Source organism: Corythoichthys intestinalis, chromosome 5 (assembly GCF_030265065.1).
Source record: "Corythoichthys intestinalis isolate RoL2023-P3 chromosome 5, ASM3026506v1, whole genome shotgun sequence".
Lineage (NCBI taxonomy): Eukaryota > Metazoa > Chordata > Actinopteri > Syngnathiformes > Syngnathidae > Corythoichthys > Corythoichthys intestinalis.
In genome coordinates this window covers 25,330,786-25,351,730 of record NC_080399.1, presented here as the reverse complement: position 1 = coordinate 25,351,730, position 20,945 = coordinate 25,330,786, and the positions used below count along the sequence as shown (strand labels likewise).

At 40.1% G+C, this 20,945-nt stretch overlaps 1 protein-coding gene across 1 annotated transcript in view; it reads right to left on the bottom strand.

The window, feature by feature from the left end:
• The window catches only part of vwf (von Willebrand factor), a 58,368-nt gene that overhangs the window by 16,865 nt on the left and 20,558 nt on the right, over positions 1 to 20,945 (bottom strand). Inside the window, exons 28-39 of the mRNA XM_057837203.1 lie at positions 20,271 to 20,562; positions 18,993 to 20,112; positions 17,187 to 17,291; positions 16,006 to 16,149; positions 15,800 to 15,934; positions 14,444 to 14,602; positions 14,271 to 14,317; positions 14,003 to 14,180; positions 5,350 to 5,579; positions 4,888 to 5,077; positions 4,436 to 4,777; positions 3,925 to 4,163 (exon numbers count right to left, since the gene is read on the bottom strand). Coding sequence (XP_057693186.1) covers positions 3,925 to 4,163; positions 4,436 to 4,777; positions 4,888 to 5,077; positions 5,350 to 5,579; positions 14,003 to 14,180; positions 14,271 to 14,317; positions 14,444 to 14,602; positions 15,800 to 15,934; positions 16,006 to 16,149; positions 17,187 to 17,291; positions 18,993 to 20,112; positions 20,271 to 20,562 — 3,181 coding nt within the window. The remainder of the gene's footprint in view (positions 1 to 3,924; positions 4,164 to 4,435; positions 4,778 to 4,887; positions 5,078 to 5,349; positions 5,580 to 14,002; positions 14,181 to 14,270; positions 14,318 to 14,443; positions 14,603 to 15,799; positions 15,935 to 16,005; positions 16,150 to 17,186; positions 17,292 to 18,992; positions 20,113 to 20,270; positions 20,563 to 20,945) is intronic.

Here is a 20,945-nt window from a genome sequence, read left to right as displayed (position 1 = left end):
CAGTGAAATCCGTTTTTTTTTTAACAAGCTGACGGTTATCATTTTACTGAAGGCTCGCTCTCCTCCAGCTACAGTCACTGGCAATAAGGTGTTATATTGCTGCATTGCTGGATTTTGAGCACAGGAAACACCCCTCCTGCTCTCGCTCAGTTTCTGCACGCCTGTGCTGCCTCTATTCTGAGCGAGCAAAAATGGATTTTGAGCATGCCTTCTGATCTCGCTAAATTTCTGGACTCCTGTGCTCGTCAGTTTTTTTCCTCTGCGCGCTCAGTTGAGCATACGCTACTATCGTGTCACGAAGCCAACCAATCAGAGAGCTAGCGGAGGGCAAACAGCCCACCAGTGTACTTCTGCTAGCTCTCTGATTTTTGCCCGCTCAGAATAGAAGCAGCACAGGTGTGCAGAAATTGAGCGAGAGCAGGAGGGGTGTTTTCTGTGGTCAAAATCCATTAATGCTCGCTCAGAATAGAGGCAGCAATCAAAATCCATGATTGCTCGCTCAGAATAGAGGCAGCAATATTCCGCCATATGGCAAAGACAAGAAAATGCATAGCAGTGTGCTACGTGTGTGGACGTGTGTAGCAGTTGCTATAATACACAGTGGGTTGTAAACCCAAGATAAATCCAGCTGCCGGACCCGAGTCTGTTCAGCCTCACGCACCTGCTCTCCACAGACTAATATACATCCCTGATCTCCCATTGCCTTCTCTCTCCTCGGCTCAACGCGAGCAGCATATCTTGTCATACCGCAGCTCAATAGGCTACTATGTACGTAGTGTAGCCTTGAGTGCGCCAGAGCGGAGTCAAACCATTCTCTGCTAAGACAGAAGGGGGGGCATCGTACAAAAAAAAGGAAAAAATATCCAGTATATTTGAAATATTTAATATGTTAAACGTTTTTAAGCATATATTGATTAAAATAATGATTTAAATAAATAGGAAACACAGTATATTAATTTAAAGTAAAATAACTAAGGGGAATTCAGGGGCCCCTATGGTACTGAGGCCCGGGACAACATTCTTTTTGTGTTCAACGTATTTATTTAGATTTAGCATTGGAAAGAGATATACATCTACAGAAGACATGTTTTTTCACCTTTTTCCCCCCAAAGAATAATTAAAAAAAAAAACCTTACGTATAAATATTTTCATAAATGGTTTTTAGGCACTTCAAATGTAATAATATTGATATATATATATGTTATTGTCCCATCGAATTATTTTTAAACAAGAATAAAGCAGAAAAATGCTTGGCTTTATTAAATGCTTCATTGAGTGAGTCCACTCAAATCCGCTCAAGCTGCTCACTTACAAATAATGAGTTGCCACAGCAACTGTTTAACAAGTTAAACGATGAGTGACGCATGTGGCGCTTCGAAATCCGCTTCTCTGGAAAGTTCAAACATTAAACAGCTGTCAATCATCATTAACTTTAATAAGCAACTCCAGTGCACTCACAGCCTGACCAACAGAGAGCAGGGAGAGGGAGCTAGAGTGAGAATATGCGATACTCGGGACAGCTCATCTGTATTTTTTTTTTTTTTTAATCGAAAAAAAAAAATCCACGATGGACCGAGGGCGCGAAGTTTGATGGTGAAGTAGCGAGGGATCACTGTAAATTATACTCAGGCATGAAAATGGGTCAGGGGTTAAAAAGGTGAGAAGGGTGTGGAGGAAATATGTTCCAGTACACTGTACACCCCAACAAAATATTGAGCTCTGTCGACCCATACTGTGTTTCAGCAGGGCCGTGCAGAGACCGGTGGAGGGGCAGGTGCTTGTAGATCAAAAGGGGCACATGAACAAGTATTTAATACACCTTAAAACAACAGAACTTCAATTTTAACCAGCTTTAGATAATAATTGGCTGCGACTGTGACATACTTTAATTGGGAGGGGGCAACAGTGAACAGAAATCAAAACTGCCATCAACACTTTCTGGCCGTGACTCAGTCAGTCTGCCTCTTTTCTTCCTTCAACCTCTGCATCAAAACTTCCTTCCTCAACTTGTTCATCTGAGAACAAACCACATCAGATGGTCACTGAGCCACCAACAGCACAGTTTTCTCAAAACTATTATTTCATTATTATCCATACTTAACAACTCTAGCACCTAATGATTAATAAAGCAATGACATAAAATCTTATAGAAAAATAACATTGTAATTGTGTTTATAATTGTATTTAATACCCGACTATCCTTGCAAACTTGTTCTTACCAGGTCTGCTATTCACCCAGCTGATGAGGTATCCACTGCCTTTAGCAGCCTCATCCAACTCCTTTTTTTATCCCTCAATCTCATTTCCCTACGAGGCATGTTTATGTAATGAAATATAAATATATATTTTTTTAAATTAAAAAAAACAGCCTCCCCGGTGGCTTTTAGTTTTAAAGCTTTCTTAATTTCTTTCTCTCTCAATAACGATGGAGGTAGATTTGTGTTTTTGTTATTCAATCAAAAAACAAAGTTACTTCTATCAAAAACAAAGTTGCTTCAATCAAAATACAGGATATACTTTTAATCCCCAAAAAGTCACTTCAACAAAAAAAATTGTTTTTGATTGCAAAAATAATTTGAGACAAAAAAAAAACATTTGAAAACTATTTTTCTTGACTGAAACAAATTTTTCCATTGAAGTAATGTTGTTTTGCGTTTGGGCCACATTTTGGCTACGACATTTGTGTCTTTATTATTCAATCAAATAAGTTGCTTCAAACAAAAATATATATATAAAAAGAAAAACTTTGCACATGTGTCAATCACCGTTTAACAAAGCCTGAGAGGGTTTGAGTAGACTCACTATGAAGCATTTAATAAAGCCAAGCATTTTCTTACAACTTTATTCTTGTTTAAAAAATAATTCGGTGGGGCAGTAACATGTTTAAAACTTATCTTAATTCTTACATTTTGAAGTGCTTGAAACCCATTTATAAATGATACTTTGGTGAAAAAAGTGAAAAAACATGTCATATATATGTATCTTTTTTCCAATGTAAAATCTGAATAAATACATTGAACACGCACAAAAAAATGGGGGGGGGGGGGGGCGGGGGGGGGGGCGCTACTTCGCGGTTTTCACTTATTGCGGCGGGTTCTGGTCCCCATTAACCGCGAAAAACGAGGGATCCCTGTATTTCTGAAAAGCTTTAAGAAGCCAGAGTCATTCCCACCACTCGTCGGGCCGGTGTTGTGCCGACACCGGCCGTCAGCTCAAGTCCCAGCCGAAAATAAGGTGTCTCTGGCGGACGACGGGAAGGATGCGAGGCGCCCCACTCCATCTGAGAGCATGCCGCTTAATTTGACTCAACAGTGCGTTTCTTCGTTAATATTACCGCTAAATACACGAGCTTGACGCCAATTTAACGGGAGCTATTTTTTCACGGGAGATTTGGCTAGCTCTGGCAGTGTTCATTGCAAGCTGCAACGAATAGCAGTAACTTTATTATATCGCAAAATATGAAAACGATTGAAAGCATTACTCACCAAATTCAATCTGCTGGCAAATACAGGCAAGTGTGTATGCTGCGCTTTGGTCTGCCCCGCTCTGGATTTGCAATGCAACCAAAGGCTCTCCAAGCACTCCATGTACACGTAAAGAGTGCGCGCGATTGGAATAATGGAACGCAGTTTGGGTCGATGATTGGTTCCCGTCAGTGAAGCATCTAGAAGGATTTGCTGACTGGATTTCTTAAGTGCTCAGTTTACGTACTAAGTTAATCACCCCCCCCCCCCCCCCCCCAAAAAGAATTTCTCCTCGGATCTACGCGATTCACGTAGGTCGCCCTTTTTGACTTCAAAACGGCGAATTTCGCCGAAAGGTGAGAGATTTTCATGCCTGTATACTCCTGCGAATTTGAAAATGAGCTATTTTACAGTTTGACTTTTTGTTTTTTTATGACAGATACCATCTCATGAGTCGAACCTGATATGAGCGTCCACGATGGTCCACACATTGCTTGCACCTCTCTGGTGACACACAATCTCCATGATGCAGAACTGTCCCCATCGGGCAGAAACAGCCCTCAGTGGGTGTGTCTGTACACGACGAAGCGTTACCAGTGGCAACCGACCAGTCACCACGCAACAGCTGTGTGCTGTCACAGTCTTCAACACAGCCTGTGTGACACGCGTGATATTCCATAGTGGCGGGGCAGTGGAAGGCTGCAAGAGAAGGCGTTTAATTGGAAGTCTGACATGGAATGTAAAATAGGAAAATGTGGTATTCTGGACAGGTATTCTGGACAGGTGGAAGTATAATTAGTTAAATATGAAAAATTACTCCCAATATGAGGAAAACTGTGGAATCCTTAGACAAAAATTGTAAAAATTGCCGCTCCGGAATGCAGAATGCCCCCCAAAAATTGAACATTTTGGAGAAGTGAAAAATGCTCAAGCATTAGCCTAATAAATAATTGCTCCCATATCAGACTTACGGCATATGTGGGGGCTTCTCCAGTTTACACAAGCCCCTCTCTGTCTACAAAGGAGTGCGTACGCAGAAATGAGCTCGCACACATCTGACTCCTGGCAAGCCTGCTCCTCGCATTTGGTAAGGAACATCAGAACAGGTATGTGTGCGTGACAGGCCTCAAACACTTGCGAGCGCAGGACCTGACATCCCATAGCGGCTCCGGAGGCACACACCACCGGGCTTTTGGCCACGCACGCGCCCCTGTCACCAGCCACCATCCAGTCAGAGATGAAGTTCATCTGGTCGGAGGCGGGGCTGCCGTTACGCAACGAGAGAATGTTGACGGATTGTTCGCCGCAGGCCCCTGTGATGTAACATAATAAACGAAAGTAAAACAATTGTAGGTTGATTCCCACACATGAACAGGCCAATATTTAAGTAAATGTATGTGTTTGGTGCTGTTCATGAAATTACCACAGAGTCCAGCAGTGTGACCGCTGATGCTGGAATTGTGCAGCGTGATTGTAAACTCGTTGCTCTGTGGCGTGAACGTCAAAACGTAGCCGAGGTCAGACTTGAGTTGCAGCATCATTCCTCCGTAACGAGCAAGCTCCAAACCTGCATGCCTCCACGGTAATGAAATCTCCTGTTGTCCTATTGACACCTGCACAAATTGAGTTTTATATACAGTGAGTTGAAAACGTTTTGGCACCCCTAACAATTTCTATTATTTTCATCAATATACCATTAGGTGTTTGGATCAGCAATTTCATTTTGTAAGTAATTGAAATGTAAATTGTCAGAGGTGCCCAAACCGTTTCATGCTACTATAACTCTGTAAGCTATGGCTGTCCAAATAATTTTCTTTGCGGGTCAGAAAAAGAAAATTTTAAGATGCCAAGGTGCCAAACTTTGCACACCACTAACTCAACTTACCGTAATATCGTCCTTCAGTAGGATTTTTTGTAACCCATGCGTCACCTCGATGGCTTTCATGCAAACGTGGTTATACTGTTTGGAGTCTTGACAAGGTCCGTTGTGAAGCGTGACCTCTGAACCCTCGCTGACAGCAAGGAGGGTATAGGAACACAGGCCCTCCGCATCCAGCCTGAGTGGCAAGCTGTCAAAACGCACCACGTGATTGGTTGAGCTGCCCATGCATATGCCTGTCAACAGAAACATTCACAGTCAGCACTCAGCGGGGAAACAGCCAGAGAGACTATAAATCGTCAAAGTCCTTGAGTCTAAATAAATGCTCTGATTGTATTTGTTTCAATTTCCATTTATATTTGAAGTGACACATATTCTCTAAGAGTGTATTTAGAGTGAAGTACACAAAACAACCAAGCGTAAATTACAGATAAATCAGAAGCTATCTGATTTGTCACATAAACCATGGCATATAAATCCATCCTTATAAAAAAAAAATAATAATAATAATAAAAACCCAATAAAGACCTGGCATATAGTTATGTGAGCATCACATTTTGGGTCATGCAGGCCACAATATTTACTTTTGGTAAATCCAAGTGTGGCCTACATGACCCAAAATGTAATATTCACATAAGTGGACACTGGGTCTCAATTATTATTATTATTATTTTTCAATTATTATTAATCACTCTTGTATTTTATGTATTAATCTATATATTATTTTACAGTATACTGTATACTTTTAAAATAAATCAATAGCAATTATATAGTGGTATCTCTACATACAATTGCTTTGACACACGGTCTTTTCGACATCCGACGTAAAATTGGACTCGCCATTTGTTTCTACATCCGACGACATGCTCGAAATATGACGATTTATGAGAGCGCCGCAGTTTCTTTCTTTTCAGACGCATGGCTGATTTTCTTGTGAGAAAAATCAACATGGGTTCCAACAATGTTAGTGCAGGTGGGGAAAAAAAGGAAAACGGTGAGGCTTATCATTGAAGTGAAGTTGGAATCGGTCAAAAAATATGAGCATGGGGTGCGCATCCGTGAACTGGCTCCACAATATGGCCGTAGACGGTTTATGATCTTGGCGGTCCTCCTCCTTTCAGCCAGACTTTATAAGTTAAGGTGACAATTATTATTGTAACATCACCAAAGAAATCGCCAGCTTCCTTATGTTTTTAATAATTTATTTCCAGTGTTGGGCACGTAACTTTAAAAAAGTAATTAGTTATAGTTACTCACTACTTCTTCTGAGTTAGTAACTGAATTACTCTATTGTAAAAGTAACTAGTTACCAGGGAAAGTAATTATTTCCGTTACCTTAAAAAGAAGTTGTTGTATGTCAAAGAATTTGAAATTGTCTGAGCAGTATTAGAGTCAGTTGAATAGAGAAGAACAGACAGGTAGTTGTGTTATAGAAGCTTGTAATATTTATTGCACCTCACCAGCAACAGATTTATCCTACACTTGAAGTGCAACAAAAATAAACAGTAAACAAAATAATGAAATAACAATCAACAGTAAACGATATAAAGTGAGTTTAATCAATTAAATCTAACTCTCACAACCTGAGACAACTGGTCAAGTAGACATAGCCTACTGTACTTCAAGTATTTTGACTTGAAATAGTGTTTATATCTCCACCTCTTAAAGGACAAATTTTCCTCTGAATGCTCTGCCATCATATTTCTCTGCATCTGTTTTGCTTGTGTGTGTTTGCCGCACACGCTGTTCCGGTTTGTGTGTTAAAACATTGGCCCTGATAGGCTTACCATGACACATGACTAACAGTAAGGGTGTCAACAATAATCGATGCGGTGATGCATCCCCATGCGGGGCAGGGACGATTCGATTCGATGCGGGCAACACGCTGAATCGATTCAGCGCATTTTAAAATATATAAGTACGTTCAAAAATCTTCCCTGCGCAATTCCGGTGATGCAATGGATTTGGTTTCCCCATTTGTATTGTTATTCTCATGTTTACCTGTAGAGAGAGCTACTTTACATTCAAAGCAAGCCCGTAGAGGTTAGATCGGGCCTAAAAAATTCCAGCCCAACCCGACACGGCCCGCTGGTATTGAAGCCCGACCGGCCAGATCAATTAACTAGATTTGCATGCCCGAGCCGAGTGATGCGGGAAAAAAAAAACGCAGCAGCAGCAGCAATTTATTTTCATTTCTTCAAGTTTTCTTACTGTTTAAATAGTCTACATATTTTTATAAGAGTTATAAAAGCATTTACACAACGAAATAACGCTGGGAAAGTTTAATATAAAAAAAACACGGTTTTGCAGACACACAGAGGAGAAGATTCGAAAGGATCACATTTGCCTTTGTGTGCATAAATAAAAGTGTCTTTCCTAACAAATTCTCAGTTGGCAGACAAAAAACGCAAGTTTACTCAATATTTAAATAGTCTACATATTTTTAAGAGATTTATAAAAGCATTTACACAACAAAATAACGCTGGGAAAGTTTAATATTTTTTAAAAAACACATTTTTACAGACACACAGAGGAGAAGATTCGAAAGGATCACATTTGCCTTTGTGTGCATAAATAAAAGTGTCTTTCGTAACGAATTCTCAGTTGGCAGAAAAAAAAACGCAAGTTTACTCAATATTTAAATAGTCTACATATTTTTAAAACCATTTACACAACGAAATAACGCTGGGAAAGTTTAATTAAAAAAAAAAAAAAACACGGTTTTACAGACACACAGAGAAGATTCAAAAGGATCACATTTGCCTTTGTGTGCATAAATAAAAGTGTCTTCGTAACGAATTCTCAGTTGGCAGGAAAAAAACGCAAGTTTACTCAATATTTAAATAGTCTACATATTTTTATGAGAATTATAAAAGCATTCACACAACGAAATAACAGGAGGAGAAGAAGAAAAAGAGGGCTGCGCCACAGCCCTCTGCGCATTTTTTTTTTTTTTTAAATAATGTATTAGTCTGGCGCGGCGGCCCGACCCGACCCGACCCATCCAAACGTGAATGCTTAACATTTCGGTTCGGGTCGGGTTCGGGCACAAGATCTAACCTCTATGCAGGGGGGACGAGGAACCCAAATCCGCTTCCTCACCGGAGTAACGTCACAGACAAGCGCAGATGTAATCGAGAGAGCAGAGAGATAGGACATAACATAACAATGGCTGAAACGGAGAAAGAGGGAGCGAGAAATATTATAGATATAAGATAGGCTAGACCTACATTTTACTTTTGTTCTACATTGCAATTTAGTTGATGTTTTGTTTGCAAATTGATCCGTGGATTGATATTGCGTTAAAGATGCTGCCGCACTACAATATTTTCTTTGTCGTTTTCTTTAATATTTACTTGAATATTTTTATTGATGGGTCGTTGTGACTAAAATACAGTGACTGTTATTACTGATTTTGCACAGGAGTTCAGATGTTGCACTGTGTGAAAGGCTGCTAATGTGTGTAAAAAAAAAAAAAAAAAGAGAAAGCCCTGGTCTCATTCAAAGCACTAATTAAATGCTGTGATCAGTTTTTTTTTTTTTTTAAATATATATATATTTGAAAGTATTTTCATTTGACTTCAACCAGGAGTGACACAAGAGCCAATAAAAAGTTGTTAAATGTCTGACCGCTTGTGTTGCCTCATGATTCACGAAAAATATGCTTTGCTTTAGAATTGTAATGCATCCCAGGCTTTAATGCATCGCAATGCTTTGCCGAATCAAACCGAATCGAATCGTGACCCTCTGAATCGAATCAAATCGGATCGAATCGTGGCCCTCCGAATCGTAATCGAATCGAATCGTGAGGGCAGTGCCGATGCACACCTCTAACTAACAGCCAATCACAATCACTTCCATCGCATCTATCCAGATGGTGCATTCAGGTAGCCTCGTCCCCCTACTCCTCCCATCACCCTCAAAGCGTCTGCCGTCCTCAAGATGGAAGCAGCATTCTTGCTGGCTGACAGTGGGGGATGGGAATGAGGCTAGCATTCAGTTGTAGCAAAAACAGAAACGTTAGCAAGCTTTGGAAAGCATTGTCTAATTGAATGAGCAGGGACAAACAGCCTGGAGTCATAAGAAGTACGTGCTGTAATATTCTGATACAGAATTTTCCGAGGCACCCTAAAGTGCACATGGCGCCAATTAGCAGTGCAACGGTTTGTGGTTTAAAGCCAAACTGTACGGTTCGGCCTGTACGGTTCAATACGCCTTTATGAACCGCGCCTTTTCGGTTTTGCAATTAATTTATTCCGAACGCTTGTGGAATGAATTGGTCGAGCTCTATGTGCCTGTGTGTGACGTGAAGCACAGCTGTGGAGAAATTCCCGCCCCGCCGCAAATACATGTCCGATTGCTGTCAAGCACCTGTGTAATAGAATCCAATTAACGCCCTCTCTCGCTTTCGAGCGAAGTGAAAGTGAAACAAGAAAGAAAACAAAAAGCTATGGCAAGCGGAGGAGTGGAGAGACCGAATTTTGAGGAAGCACTGGCTTCTTTCAAATCTGCGGTGTGGCAACATTTCGGTTTCCCCATAGACTACATTGCGGAGGGAGAGAAAATATCGAAGAAAAAAAAAAAAAAAAAATTTGCAAGCATTGCTCAGCGCTTGTTCCCTATGCTAATTGCAACACTTATAACACGACTCCGGCACCTCAGCCGGCATCATGCACAGATATCACTTTCTCAGAGCAGGACAACCCCGGAGATGACACCAATGAAAACACACAGCGGGCTTCGTTAATTTATTTGCAACGCTTAACCCGCGTTACATTGTTCCCTTGCGGACATATTTCTCCAACAACGTATTCCATGACATTTATGAAATGGCACGCAAAGCCATCGAAGAAGACTTCGCTAAAGCACATAGTTTCGCCGTGACCAATGATAGTTGGATGTCCCGTGCTACAGAGTGCTACTACCTAACTGTGACGGTCCACTATAATTCATACCTGTGAAGTTGTACGGTCTCGGCGTAATTTGTACAAGTGAGCACTGATTTTTAAATGTGTACGCCTTACGTTACGTTCATAATCTGTATGTTTTTCGTGCATTACGTTTTTTTTTTCCCTCCGTTCGTTAATACGTTGGTTTAATGACGCGAGAAAAGTCAGAGACACGGAGAGGGAAGGGTGTTTGTTGTGAGGCTGTAGCAAACGCGATGCTAGGCTAGGTGGCTCCAATATTTCCTGACTGTAGCCCACAGCCTACAACCTACGCCTAGATATCTCATGCATATAGAACTACATGTGAAATGACAGACTCGGTAGCGTTAGTAAACAGCCACCATTTTAGAGCAGTAAACTTCTCAGAAAGGCTCTGCTGTAGTGAACCTTCCTAGTGAACCTAAGTAACTTTTTATCCTCCTGAATCGGCAATATCTTGACTTGAGTCTATCTTTAAATGATGAAACAGTTTTAAAATTTTCACATGTCGAAAGTAGACAGAAGGGAACTAATGCAAAAACGGGAGAAATTTGATCAACTTTAACGGTTGATTCACAACATTAAATGACCTCAAAACATAGCAAAGGTTACTATGTTTTTGTTGTTGTTGTTTTTTTGAAAAAAATGGAAGAAAAAAAAAAAAACATGAAAGGTAACACCAGTTACTTTGCCAAGTAACTTTTTTACTACTGTGTGTGTATTTCAGTAGTCAGTCACTAAACTAGCCAAAAAGCTAAGAGGCATTTGAACAGTCGAAAATGTTTACATTTTAAGTGTTTATTTCATTTTCTTAAAAGCAAAATAAAGGCAGTTTAAAAAAAAAAAAAAAAAAAAAAAAAAAAAAAAAAAAAAAAGGATGCAAAAAGCTAACCGAAACCGAACTGAAACCGTGATCCCAAAACCGAGGTTCAAACCGAACCGTGGGCTAACTGAACCGTTGCACCCCTAGCGCCAATATTGTTTTGCTCACATGAGGCGGGAGTGAGTTAGAGACACAGCCTGCCGAGACCCGTACGTTTGTGTTAATGTTGAAGTTACATGTGCTATTAAAGAAACAGAGTGCCAGCACGTCCCGTGTGGTATATCTTTGCAAAGAAAAAGCACAAAAAAAACACGTGCGCTATTCTTGAACCTGAACGCACCCCTAGTCTTGGATGACAAATAAACAGAGCAGAGTAGACTCGCTACGGCTGGTAGTTTCTTCAATTTATTCAGAGTAAGTAACACACAGCTTTTGACCGTCAGTAACGTTAACGGCGTTGTAATGGTGTAAAAAATAATTAGTTGGATTACCCCGTTACTGAAAAAAATAACACCGTTATGTAACAGCGTTATTTATAACGGCGTTATTCCCAACACTGTTTATTTCAGAACTTGTACAACACGCCTACTGTCCGCCGGAGCTGAACATGTAAAGTGAAAGTAAAAAGTCCTCCCTCACGCTGACAGCCACGTTGTGCGTTCAGGTACACCACGCAAAAATACATCTGTCACATTAAAACCCGATTTATTACATTATTACAGGTATTATTATTATAATATTATTCTCATTTTTATTTATGTTGTATTTGTTTTGCTCTGTATAATTGCTATTTGCAGTAGTAACAGCAGTGTTTATTAAGGATTTAGTGTAGGTTTTCGGGCTGTGGAACGACTTAATGGAATTATAATATATTCTTATGGGGAAAATCCTGCTCGACATACGACCATTTCCACTAACAAACGAGGTCCTAAAACGAATTAACTCCGTATGTAGAGGTACCACTCTTTTCATACAATGTTAAATAAAATAATGACATTAAAATGAATAAAAACTGAAATACAGTGCCTTGCAAAAGTATTCGGCCCCCTTGAATCTTGCAACCTTTCGCCACATTTCAGGCTTCAAACATAAAGATATGAAATTTAATTTTTTTGTCAAGAATCAACAACAAGTGGGACACAATCGTGAAGTGGAACAACATTTATTGGATAATTTAAAATTTTTTAACAAATAAAAAACTGAAAAGTGGGGCGTGCAATATTATTCGGCCCCTTTACTTTCAGTGCAGCAAACTCACTCCAGAAGTTCAGTGAGGATCTCTGAATGATCCAATGTTGTCCTAAATGACCGATGATGATAAATAGAATCCACCTGTGTGTAATCAAGTCTCCGTATAAATGCACCTGCTCTGTGATAGTCTCAGGGTTCTGTTTAAAGTGCAGAGAGCATTATGAAAACCAAGGAACACACCAGGCAGGTCCGAGATACTGTTGTGGAGAAGTTTAAAGCCGGATTTGGATACAAAAAGGTTTCCCAAGCTTTAAACATCTCAAGGAGCACTGTGCAAGCCATCATATTGAAATGGAAGGAGCATCAGACCACTGCAAATCTACCAAGACCCGGCCGTCCTTCCAAACTTTCTTCTCAAACAAGGAGAAAACTGATCAGAGATGCAGCCAAGAGGCCCATGATCACTCTGGATGAACTGCAGAGATCTACAGCTGAGGTGGGAGAGTCTGTCCATAGGACAACAATCAGTCGTATACTCCACAAATCTGGCCTTTATGGAAGAGTGGCAAGAAGAAAGCCATTTCTCAAAGAAATACCATAAAAGGTCTCGTTTAAAGTTTGCCACAAGCCACCTGGGAGACACACCAAACATGTGGAAGAAGGTGCTCTGGTCAGATGAAACCAAAATTGAACTTTTTGGCCACAATGCAAAACGATATGTTTGGCGTAAAAGCAACACAGCTCATCATCCTGAACACACCATCCCCACTGTCAAACATGGTGGTGGCAGCATCATGGTTTGGGCCTGCTTTTCTTCAGCAGGGACAGGGAAGATGGTTAAAATTGACGGGAAGATGGATGCAGCCAAATACAGGAACATTCTGGAAGAAAACCTGTTGGTATCTGCACAAGACCTGAGACTGGGACGGAGATTTATCTTCCAACTGGACAATGATCCAAAACATAAAGCCAAATCGACAATGGAATGGTTCAAACATAAACGTATCCAGGTGTTAGAATGGCCAAGTCAAAGTCCAGACCTGAATCCAATCGAAAATCTGTGGAAAGAGCTGAAGACTGCTGTTCACAAACACTCTCCATCCAACCTCACTGAGCTCGAGCTGTTTTGCAAGGAAGAATGGGCAAGAATGTCAGTCTCTCCATGTGCAAAACTGATAGAAACATACCCCAAGCGACTTGCAGCTGTAATTGGAGCAAAAGGTGGCGCTACAAAGTATTAACGCAAGGGAGCCGAATAATATTGCACGCCCCACTTTTCAGTTTTTTATTTGTTAAAAAAGTTTAAATTATCCAATAAATTTTGTTCCACTTCACAATTGTGTCCCACTTGTTGTTGATTCTTGACAAAAAATTAAAATTTTATATCTTTATGTTTGAAGCCTGAAATGTGGCGAAAGGTTGCAAGGTTCAAGGGGGCCGAATACTTTTGCAAGGCACTGTACTTTCTGGCCATTGCCTCCAATAAAAGCTGGTTTTTATTTTTGAAATTTCAGTACTTACCTCATTACCAGCCATTAACAACGACAGACGTCCAATTAATTTAAACCGAGAGAACTTGTGAACTGGTTGTGAATCTTTCAGTGCAATTGACGGCATTAGACATCAATTTTGACTAGGAGGGCTAGCAGCAATCATGCGCTGCTAGCCATCAATGGCGGCCAATGAGTTGACTAAGTAAGCCTATAAGTGTACATACATGGGCATTCCCAATGGCAGGTGCAGGCCTCCTGGACTTTCACAGGCAGCATGTTGTTCCTGCAGGCCGGTGGCTCCAGTCTATCACAGCTGACTTTGTGGTTCTGCATGGTTATGGCCCCGCTGGGATGGCACAGCACTGAATGGCAGCCGTCCTCCAGCAGCCATGATTCCCCGGGCTATGATAACACAGATTTATGAATAAAAAGATATACTATAGTTACTGTAAAGTAACAGTGAAAGCTTTTCATTTCTGCTGCGTGACTCACTTTTCTCTCTGTGCCACTGTCATCTACGCAAACTCCAGGCGGACCAGCTGAGAGCCAAAGCAAATCACAGCCAACAACTACTGTCATAATCACTGATATTATAAAAACGACAACAATGCTGCCACGAGTTGAGTAATTTTCAGCTTTGTCCATATGTATGCGAGGACAGGCACCTCTGCAGATTCTCTCTGCGTAACTGCGGTCCAAAGTCAGCAGCATCCGTAGCTGATCCATACTCCTGAGGTGCAGGCTGTTGCCTTGTTTGTGGCCGATAGTGGCCAGCTCATTCTGGTCATAGTTTGGACCCACCGCGATAGGGAATACAGACACACCTAAGGAACAAGACAACCTATAAAATAGTGTAAAATAGAGGTAACAATGCTTGTTCTCATGCAAGTGTTTTTTTTTTTTTTTTTTTGATGACACATTTTTTTTGTGGGACTACTTAATAATTCTATCGCCAATTAAACGTAACTACTGCATGAACCTTAAAATGTTTTAAATGGAAAGGTGGAATGTCATTTTAACAGAATAATATTTTTGAAAGTGAAAAAAATGTGTCTAGGACACATACACAGTTAAAATTTTAAAATGCAATATGATGAGTTGTATTTTCCAGGATAAAACAGAAATAATATGATAAAGTCCGAATTTAACAAGATAATAAATTATTCCTGAAATCATACCTTTTGTTCAGGAAAACAAAAAAACAAAACAAAACAAACAAAACAAAAAAAAAATATATATATATATATAAGAAAATATTACAAATTTTATTTAAACGAAAACATTAAGAGGGGTTTTAATATAAAATTTCTATAACTTGTACTAACATTTATCTTTTAAGAACTACAAGTCTTTCTATCCATGGATCGCTTTAACAGAATGTTAATAATGTTAATGCCATCTTGTTGATTTATTGTTATAATAAACAAATACAGTACTTATGTACCGTATGTTGAATGTATATATCCATCTTGTGTCTTATCTTTCCATTCCAACAATAATTTACAGAAAAATATGGCATATTTTATAGATGGTTTAATTGCGATTAATTACGATTAATTAATTTTTAAGCTGTAATTAACTCGATTAAAAATTTTAATTGTTTGACAGCCCTAATATATATATATACATATAGATAGATAGATAGATAGATAGATAGATAGATAGATAGATAGATAGATAGATAGATAGATAGATAGATAGATAGATAGATAGATAGATAGATAGATAGATAGATAGATAGATAGATAGATAGATAGATTTATTTAGTTAGTTATAGGCCAGGATTTTCGCTTTATTTGACAATATATCACTGTCATACCTGTTTTTGGGTGAATCAAAGCTAGCATTATTGACTTTGTTTGTTTGCTCTCGCTATTGGGAAAAATGTCCCTAAACTGTATGAAGGAATCCACTTTAAAAATTATATCACATTATGAATTGCGTAAAACAGTTTGATGACCCCACAGGATGGAGTGACCTCATTTTTAGAATTACAGTTAAGGAGGAATTAAATAAGTTACCTGCCGCCAGTGCCTCATTCGCAGCTTCTTGGACCTGATCAGCCGACTTGTCAGTCACTATCATCACCACAGCCTTGGGCACGCCCACTCTCCCGCCTTTAATGGCTACCTGGACGGCATATCGCAGTGCCGAGCCTGAGCCGGTGAGACAGCGGTTAGTGTCGATGTGTCGAAGTGTGCGCCTCACATGCTTTTCTATCCTATACCGAGTGAAGGGGCTCCTGCTTTCCTTCTCGGAATGTTGTCTACGAGGTCATAAAGCTGGGGCTTCATCTGTTCTTTGCTCCACGTGAACTCTGTGGTCACGGTGTCACTGTATTGAATCACGCACACCTGAGTGCCAGTCGGACCTGCAGGCAGGCATCATGGAAAATTGTTCACCTATATTTAGCCATTTCTTTTTTTTATGTCACATTTTATTTTGTTATTGTTTCCTCTCATTTCAGATGCTTAACTTCCTGCCCTTGTGTCAGCTTGTTTGGGTGATTGTCTTCACGTGTGCCTTATTTAGTTGTGTACAAATAACCTGCTCATTTGATATAAATATTTTACCAACAAGTGTTTACGTAATTTTCGGACTATAAGCCGCTACTTTTTTCAATATTTTTGAATCCTGCGGCTTATAGTCCAGTGCGGCTTATATGGTGATAGTTAACGCTTTATTTGACAGTGGTGTCATTAGATTTTCGTCATAATAATGACACGACACTATCATGGGCATTACTGAATGCATATGCAGATGTCATTGTGTCATCCGGCAAATTATGTCAATATCTCCATTTATGTCCAGCTCGAATCTTTTATATCCATTCAAAAGTGAGACTTAATGACATCTGTCATAATCATTCATTAATGTGTATGACAGTGTCATGTCATAATTATAGTTGCCTTATGACAGTGTAATGGCGCCACAGAAAAATGAAGTGTTACCAAATACCATAACTAACAATTAATGATAGAACTGGAACAGTAACTGAAGAAATAATTAGCATAGAACATGAATTTTGATTATGATTTACATCTGTAGCATTGCAGTGCATGCTAGGAGGCATGTTAGACAACAACAGTGTTGACAGAAGATGGCAGTAGAGGTTGACCGTCATCCCCCAAGGGAGCAGTGATGGCCAAATGAAGCTTCTTAAAAAAAAATGAAGCTTTTCAGCCAATTGGTTCAAAGCTTCATGTTGGTTCATTTGGTTTTATGATGCCGCTGACAAATGAAGTGTAACCAGTTAATATCTTTTAGTGTAAATATCTCATAATGCAGTGAGGACAGTTTATAGTCAAGTGCGGCTTATCTATGAACAAATGTCGCGTTCGTGTCAAATTTGGCGGATGGCGGCTTACAGTCAGGTGCACCTTATAGTCCAAAAATTACAGTGGTTACCTATATCAACTGCAGTGATGAAGTCTCTCACAAAGGTTTTCATGTCGTCGACCTGCTCTCCGGACTTCAGTAGGAAAAGCACATCCACAGGTGTCTTACAAGGCACTGTGGGAACAAATTGCATACTGTATGTTCACATCAATACATTGGGAAAACTGCAATAACCCTTCAATTCACCATTCTTAAACTCACCTTTGCTTAAATTTTGCTTCAAACATTTTTTTAGTGCTGATCTCACCACTGTATTAAAAATATAATAGTTTGGTGTTGCAGAACAGAGAATTTTATTTTTGTAGAGAAAAGGTAAAGAAAATTTCAAATAAAGACAGCATTCCTCAGCGATACAGTCTATGGCAGAAAACACTCAGGTGACTTGAAGTTCCGCTCTGAGACCTTCAATTTGGCACACTTTCAAAATTGTCCGAAATGCATGTGTGATACATCATTGGAAAGCTTAAAATCTCAATTTTCCAGAGGAACAAAAATTTTGAACAGGAGGGCATTTGGAAAAAAAAAAAAAAGATTTTAAACAGCAAAACCCTAATTGGAAGCGAGAGCACGCAAGAGCAGAATTAAAGACGCCACGATTTTAACGAGATATTATCGCGTACTTACCTTGTTTCGATCCAAAAACTCCATGTAGCATGTATCACTGAGTGTCAGGACACAGCTGTGAATGGCCACAGCCGGATTTTTTATTTTATTTTATGGGTGAAACAATGTCATACGTATAACAAGGGTCGTGATGCAGAAATCGCAGACAACAAGGAGTGGTTGAGATTTTCTTTTTCATATAGTTACCCTTTTAAATGTTATTTTTCCATTTTTTTTGTTTCGATCGATTATTTATCATCTAACATATTGAGAAAATGCGACAGTAACAAAACAAAACAAAACAAAAAACAATTAAGCAATAGTTAAGAGGTAGATATCCGTGACTTTTTTACAGATGCCAAATTTTTCATTGTGACGTAATTCATTTAAAAGTTTAAAATATGCGAGTGAATAATTTTTTTAAAGTCTTTTCTTTTTGTGAAACTAAAATTTAGACATCAATTAATGATTCTAAGGTAAAAATGACAGACATTTTGAATAATAAATATAATTACTTCTTTTTATGGCTAGGTTATAACAAAAGCGGTTGCGCGACGTCTGTAAACGGGGGTTTTCAGGGTAAAACGGACAAATTAAAAATAGTTCGGAGGCTTAGTGCGCCATCAGTCTGTTATGGCAGCATATAGACATATTGTTCTATCAAACACAACAGTTCTTTTGGCTTAAAATACAGCAGTTTATTTTAAAGAGGGGTGCAAGAGCAGAAACTGCTTTTTCAGTCTTGTCTGTGTTATCTGCCCTATACATTTTATGGTAGAACCTACCTTCTAATCCATTCTCGTTTCTAACCCCCCCCCCCCCCCCCCCCCCCCAAAAAAAAGAAACTCCTAAAAAAGAACAAACTCTTAAAACTCTGTGTTTTTCTGGGAAACATAAAGTTGTTAGATTTCATACATGCATAATTACAGAACCAAAAACAAATGGCCTAATAAAGTTCTAAATGGTTGTTTTATGGTTTGTGAAGCAGTGACATACATGCCAGTGTTCACACACTTCTGACACATTAGTTTCAAATAAAATATTATACTATAAGTAATTTATATATTTACAAATTATATAACTGAATACATAAATGTATAGCATTTCAAATAATAAAGGCAATGCCTTCTAAATATTTTAAGGGCATCCATCTATTACATTGTCAACAAGGGTTCACTACAAAGCAAACTGATGGCAACGTGTTATCTCTACCTGTGAATGGGAGGTTGGAGAGCGTGGGCTGGACCATGGGTACCAGCGTGGGAAAGCGCGGGGTGACAGTGGTGCGTGTGATGTTGACAACACGATCAACAAGCTTGTTGAGATGAGTGTAGTCCTCCACCATTATTGGACGCTGTGGCGAGCTGAAGGGGAACAAGTCCACCTCTTTCACTTTGGAGCCGACGCCAATGGGGTACACAAAAGTTTGGGTGCTCGACGATGGTGGGCGTGTCACTGTGTCTGTGGGTGGGTTCTCCGTCACCAGGAAGACCAACTGTGGAGGGACAGAATGGTGTGGAGGTGGGACGGTGACTGCGTCCTGATAGACTGCCGTCACAGCGGCACCCGTGTTGGTCTTGCTTCCACCCCGCCAACGGATTTCCCTGAGACGTTGTTTCAACAGCATCGTTTGGTACCGTAGATCCCAACGGTGAATCTCCACGGTCACCTTGACTGAGTACTGAATGACGGTGATACGGATGAACTCCTTCTCCACAGACATTTGGGTCAGAACTTCCTCCAGAAATAAGAGGGATTTGTTGAAGTTAGCCTCTCCGACTGAATTAGAACCTTCAATGATGAATGTCACTTCCTTTGTTGGAGGTAGGGAAATTGATGGTGTAGCGGTGGTAGGAGACAGGATGGAAGCAGAGGTCGAAGTGGTGGTGAAGAAGTGTTTGGTAGGGAGGCCTTCTGGACGAGGTGCGAGGGTTGTAGTGGTCGTGCTGGATGTTGGCTCCAGCCCCAAAGTGCAAAGGTAGTCAGTCACTTCTAAAAGGCGATCGGGTAGCTCAGCTGTGCTACTTAGGACGTAGGCCCTGTTATCTGGGTTGGATTTTGTGATGTCATTAATCTGCCCCATGCTCACACCGGGACCGAGGGCCACGGTCAGTGTCGTGATATCATTCCTGCGGAGCATTTTAATGAATGGGCGCATGGGCCGAGGATTGGTGCTGGCTGTCAGAATAACAGCGACGCGGCCACTGTGCTCCCGTTTGTTTTTGTCGTAGATGTTGTACGACAGATATTTAATTGCTTCATCCAGGAAAGCAGCGTCGCCTCCGGCATAGTGCAGCTCGTGCACGGTCTTCTTAAAAAGCCACTTCTGAACCTAGAGACGAAATTTAAAAAGTGGGGGGAGCACTCATTTACTAGCTGACGTCAGTGAGTAAATGAGGTTACTTTATACAATGCAAATACAAGTTATGTAGAGTAGAGCATGAAGTGATGTCTCTATAAGTGAAACTACCCTCTCATAGGTTTACCTACCTGTAAGTGATAGGTTTTGACTCCAGAGTAGTAAAGCAGCACGGCAGCTCGAGTATGGGCAGAGCCCAAGCGAAAGCGCTCCACCACTCCCAGTATAAACTCTTTAGTAGCCTGAAACTCTGTCTCGCTCAACGCTGTGGAGCCATCCAGCAGGAAAACCAGATCCATGGCACGATCACATGTCCCCTCAGGCATCATTGTGGTCATAGTGAGAGTGGCAGGCTGAAGAGTTGGTGCAGCGGTTGTCAAACTGGTGCACACTTCGCAGTTTAGCGTGTTGTTTTCACAGTGACTTGAGGCCAAATCAGAAAGAAAACGGATTACAGTATAAAATATAATTTGTAAATCCATTTGTTTTTCCCCAATGTATTATTGAATTCCAAAAAACAACCTGTTATGTACACACATTTATATTATTATTTTTATGCTATTTAACATACAGAATGCACTTGCTGCTCAACACATAGTGCTCCATTGTTCTGTAGTTTCACCTTTACTTCAACCTAGAAATGACCTCTTTCCTTTGGATTAATCTAGGATGCCTGGTACTTCTTGGAGATGGTGATACTAAGGAGGACAGAGTCACTTCCATTTAGGTGATAAGAAAAACAGGTTTACGCCATCTCAATGAAATATGACCCCAAGTGTTCTGACGCCCACTTGTTTGCAAGTTTG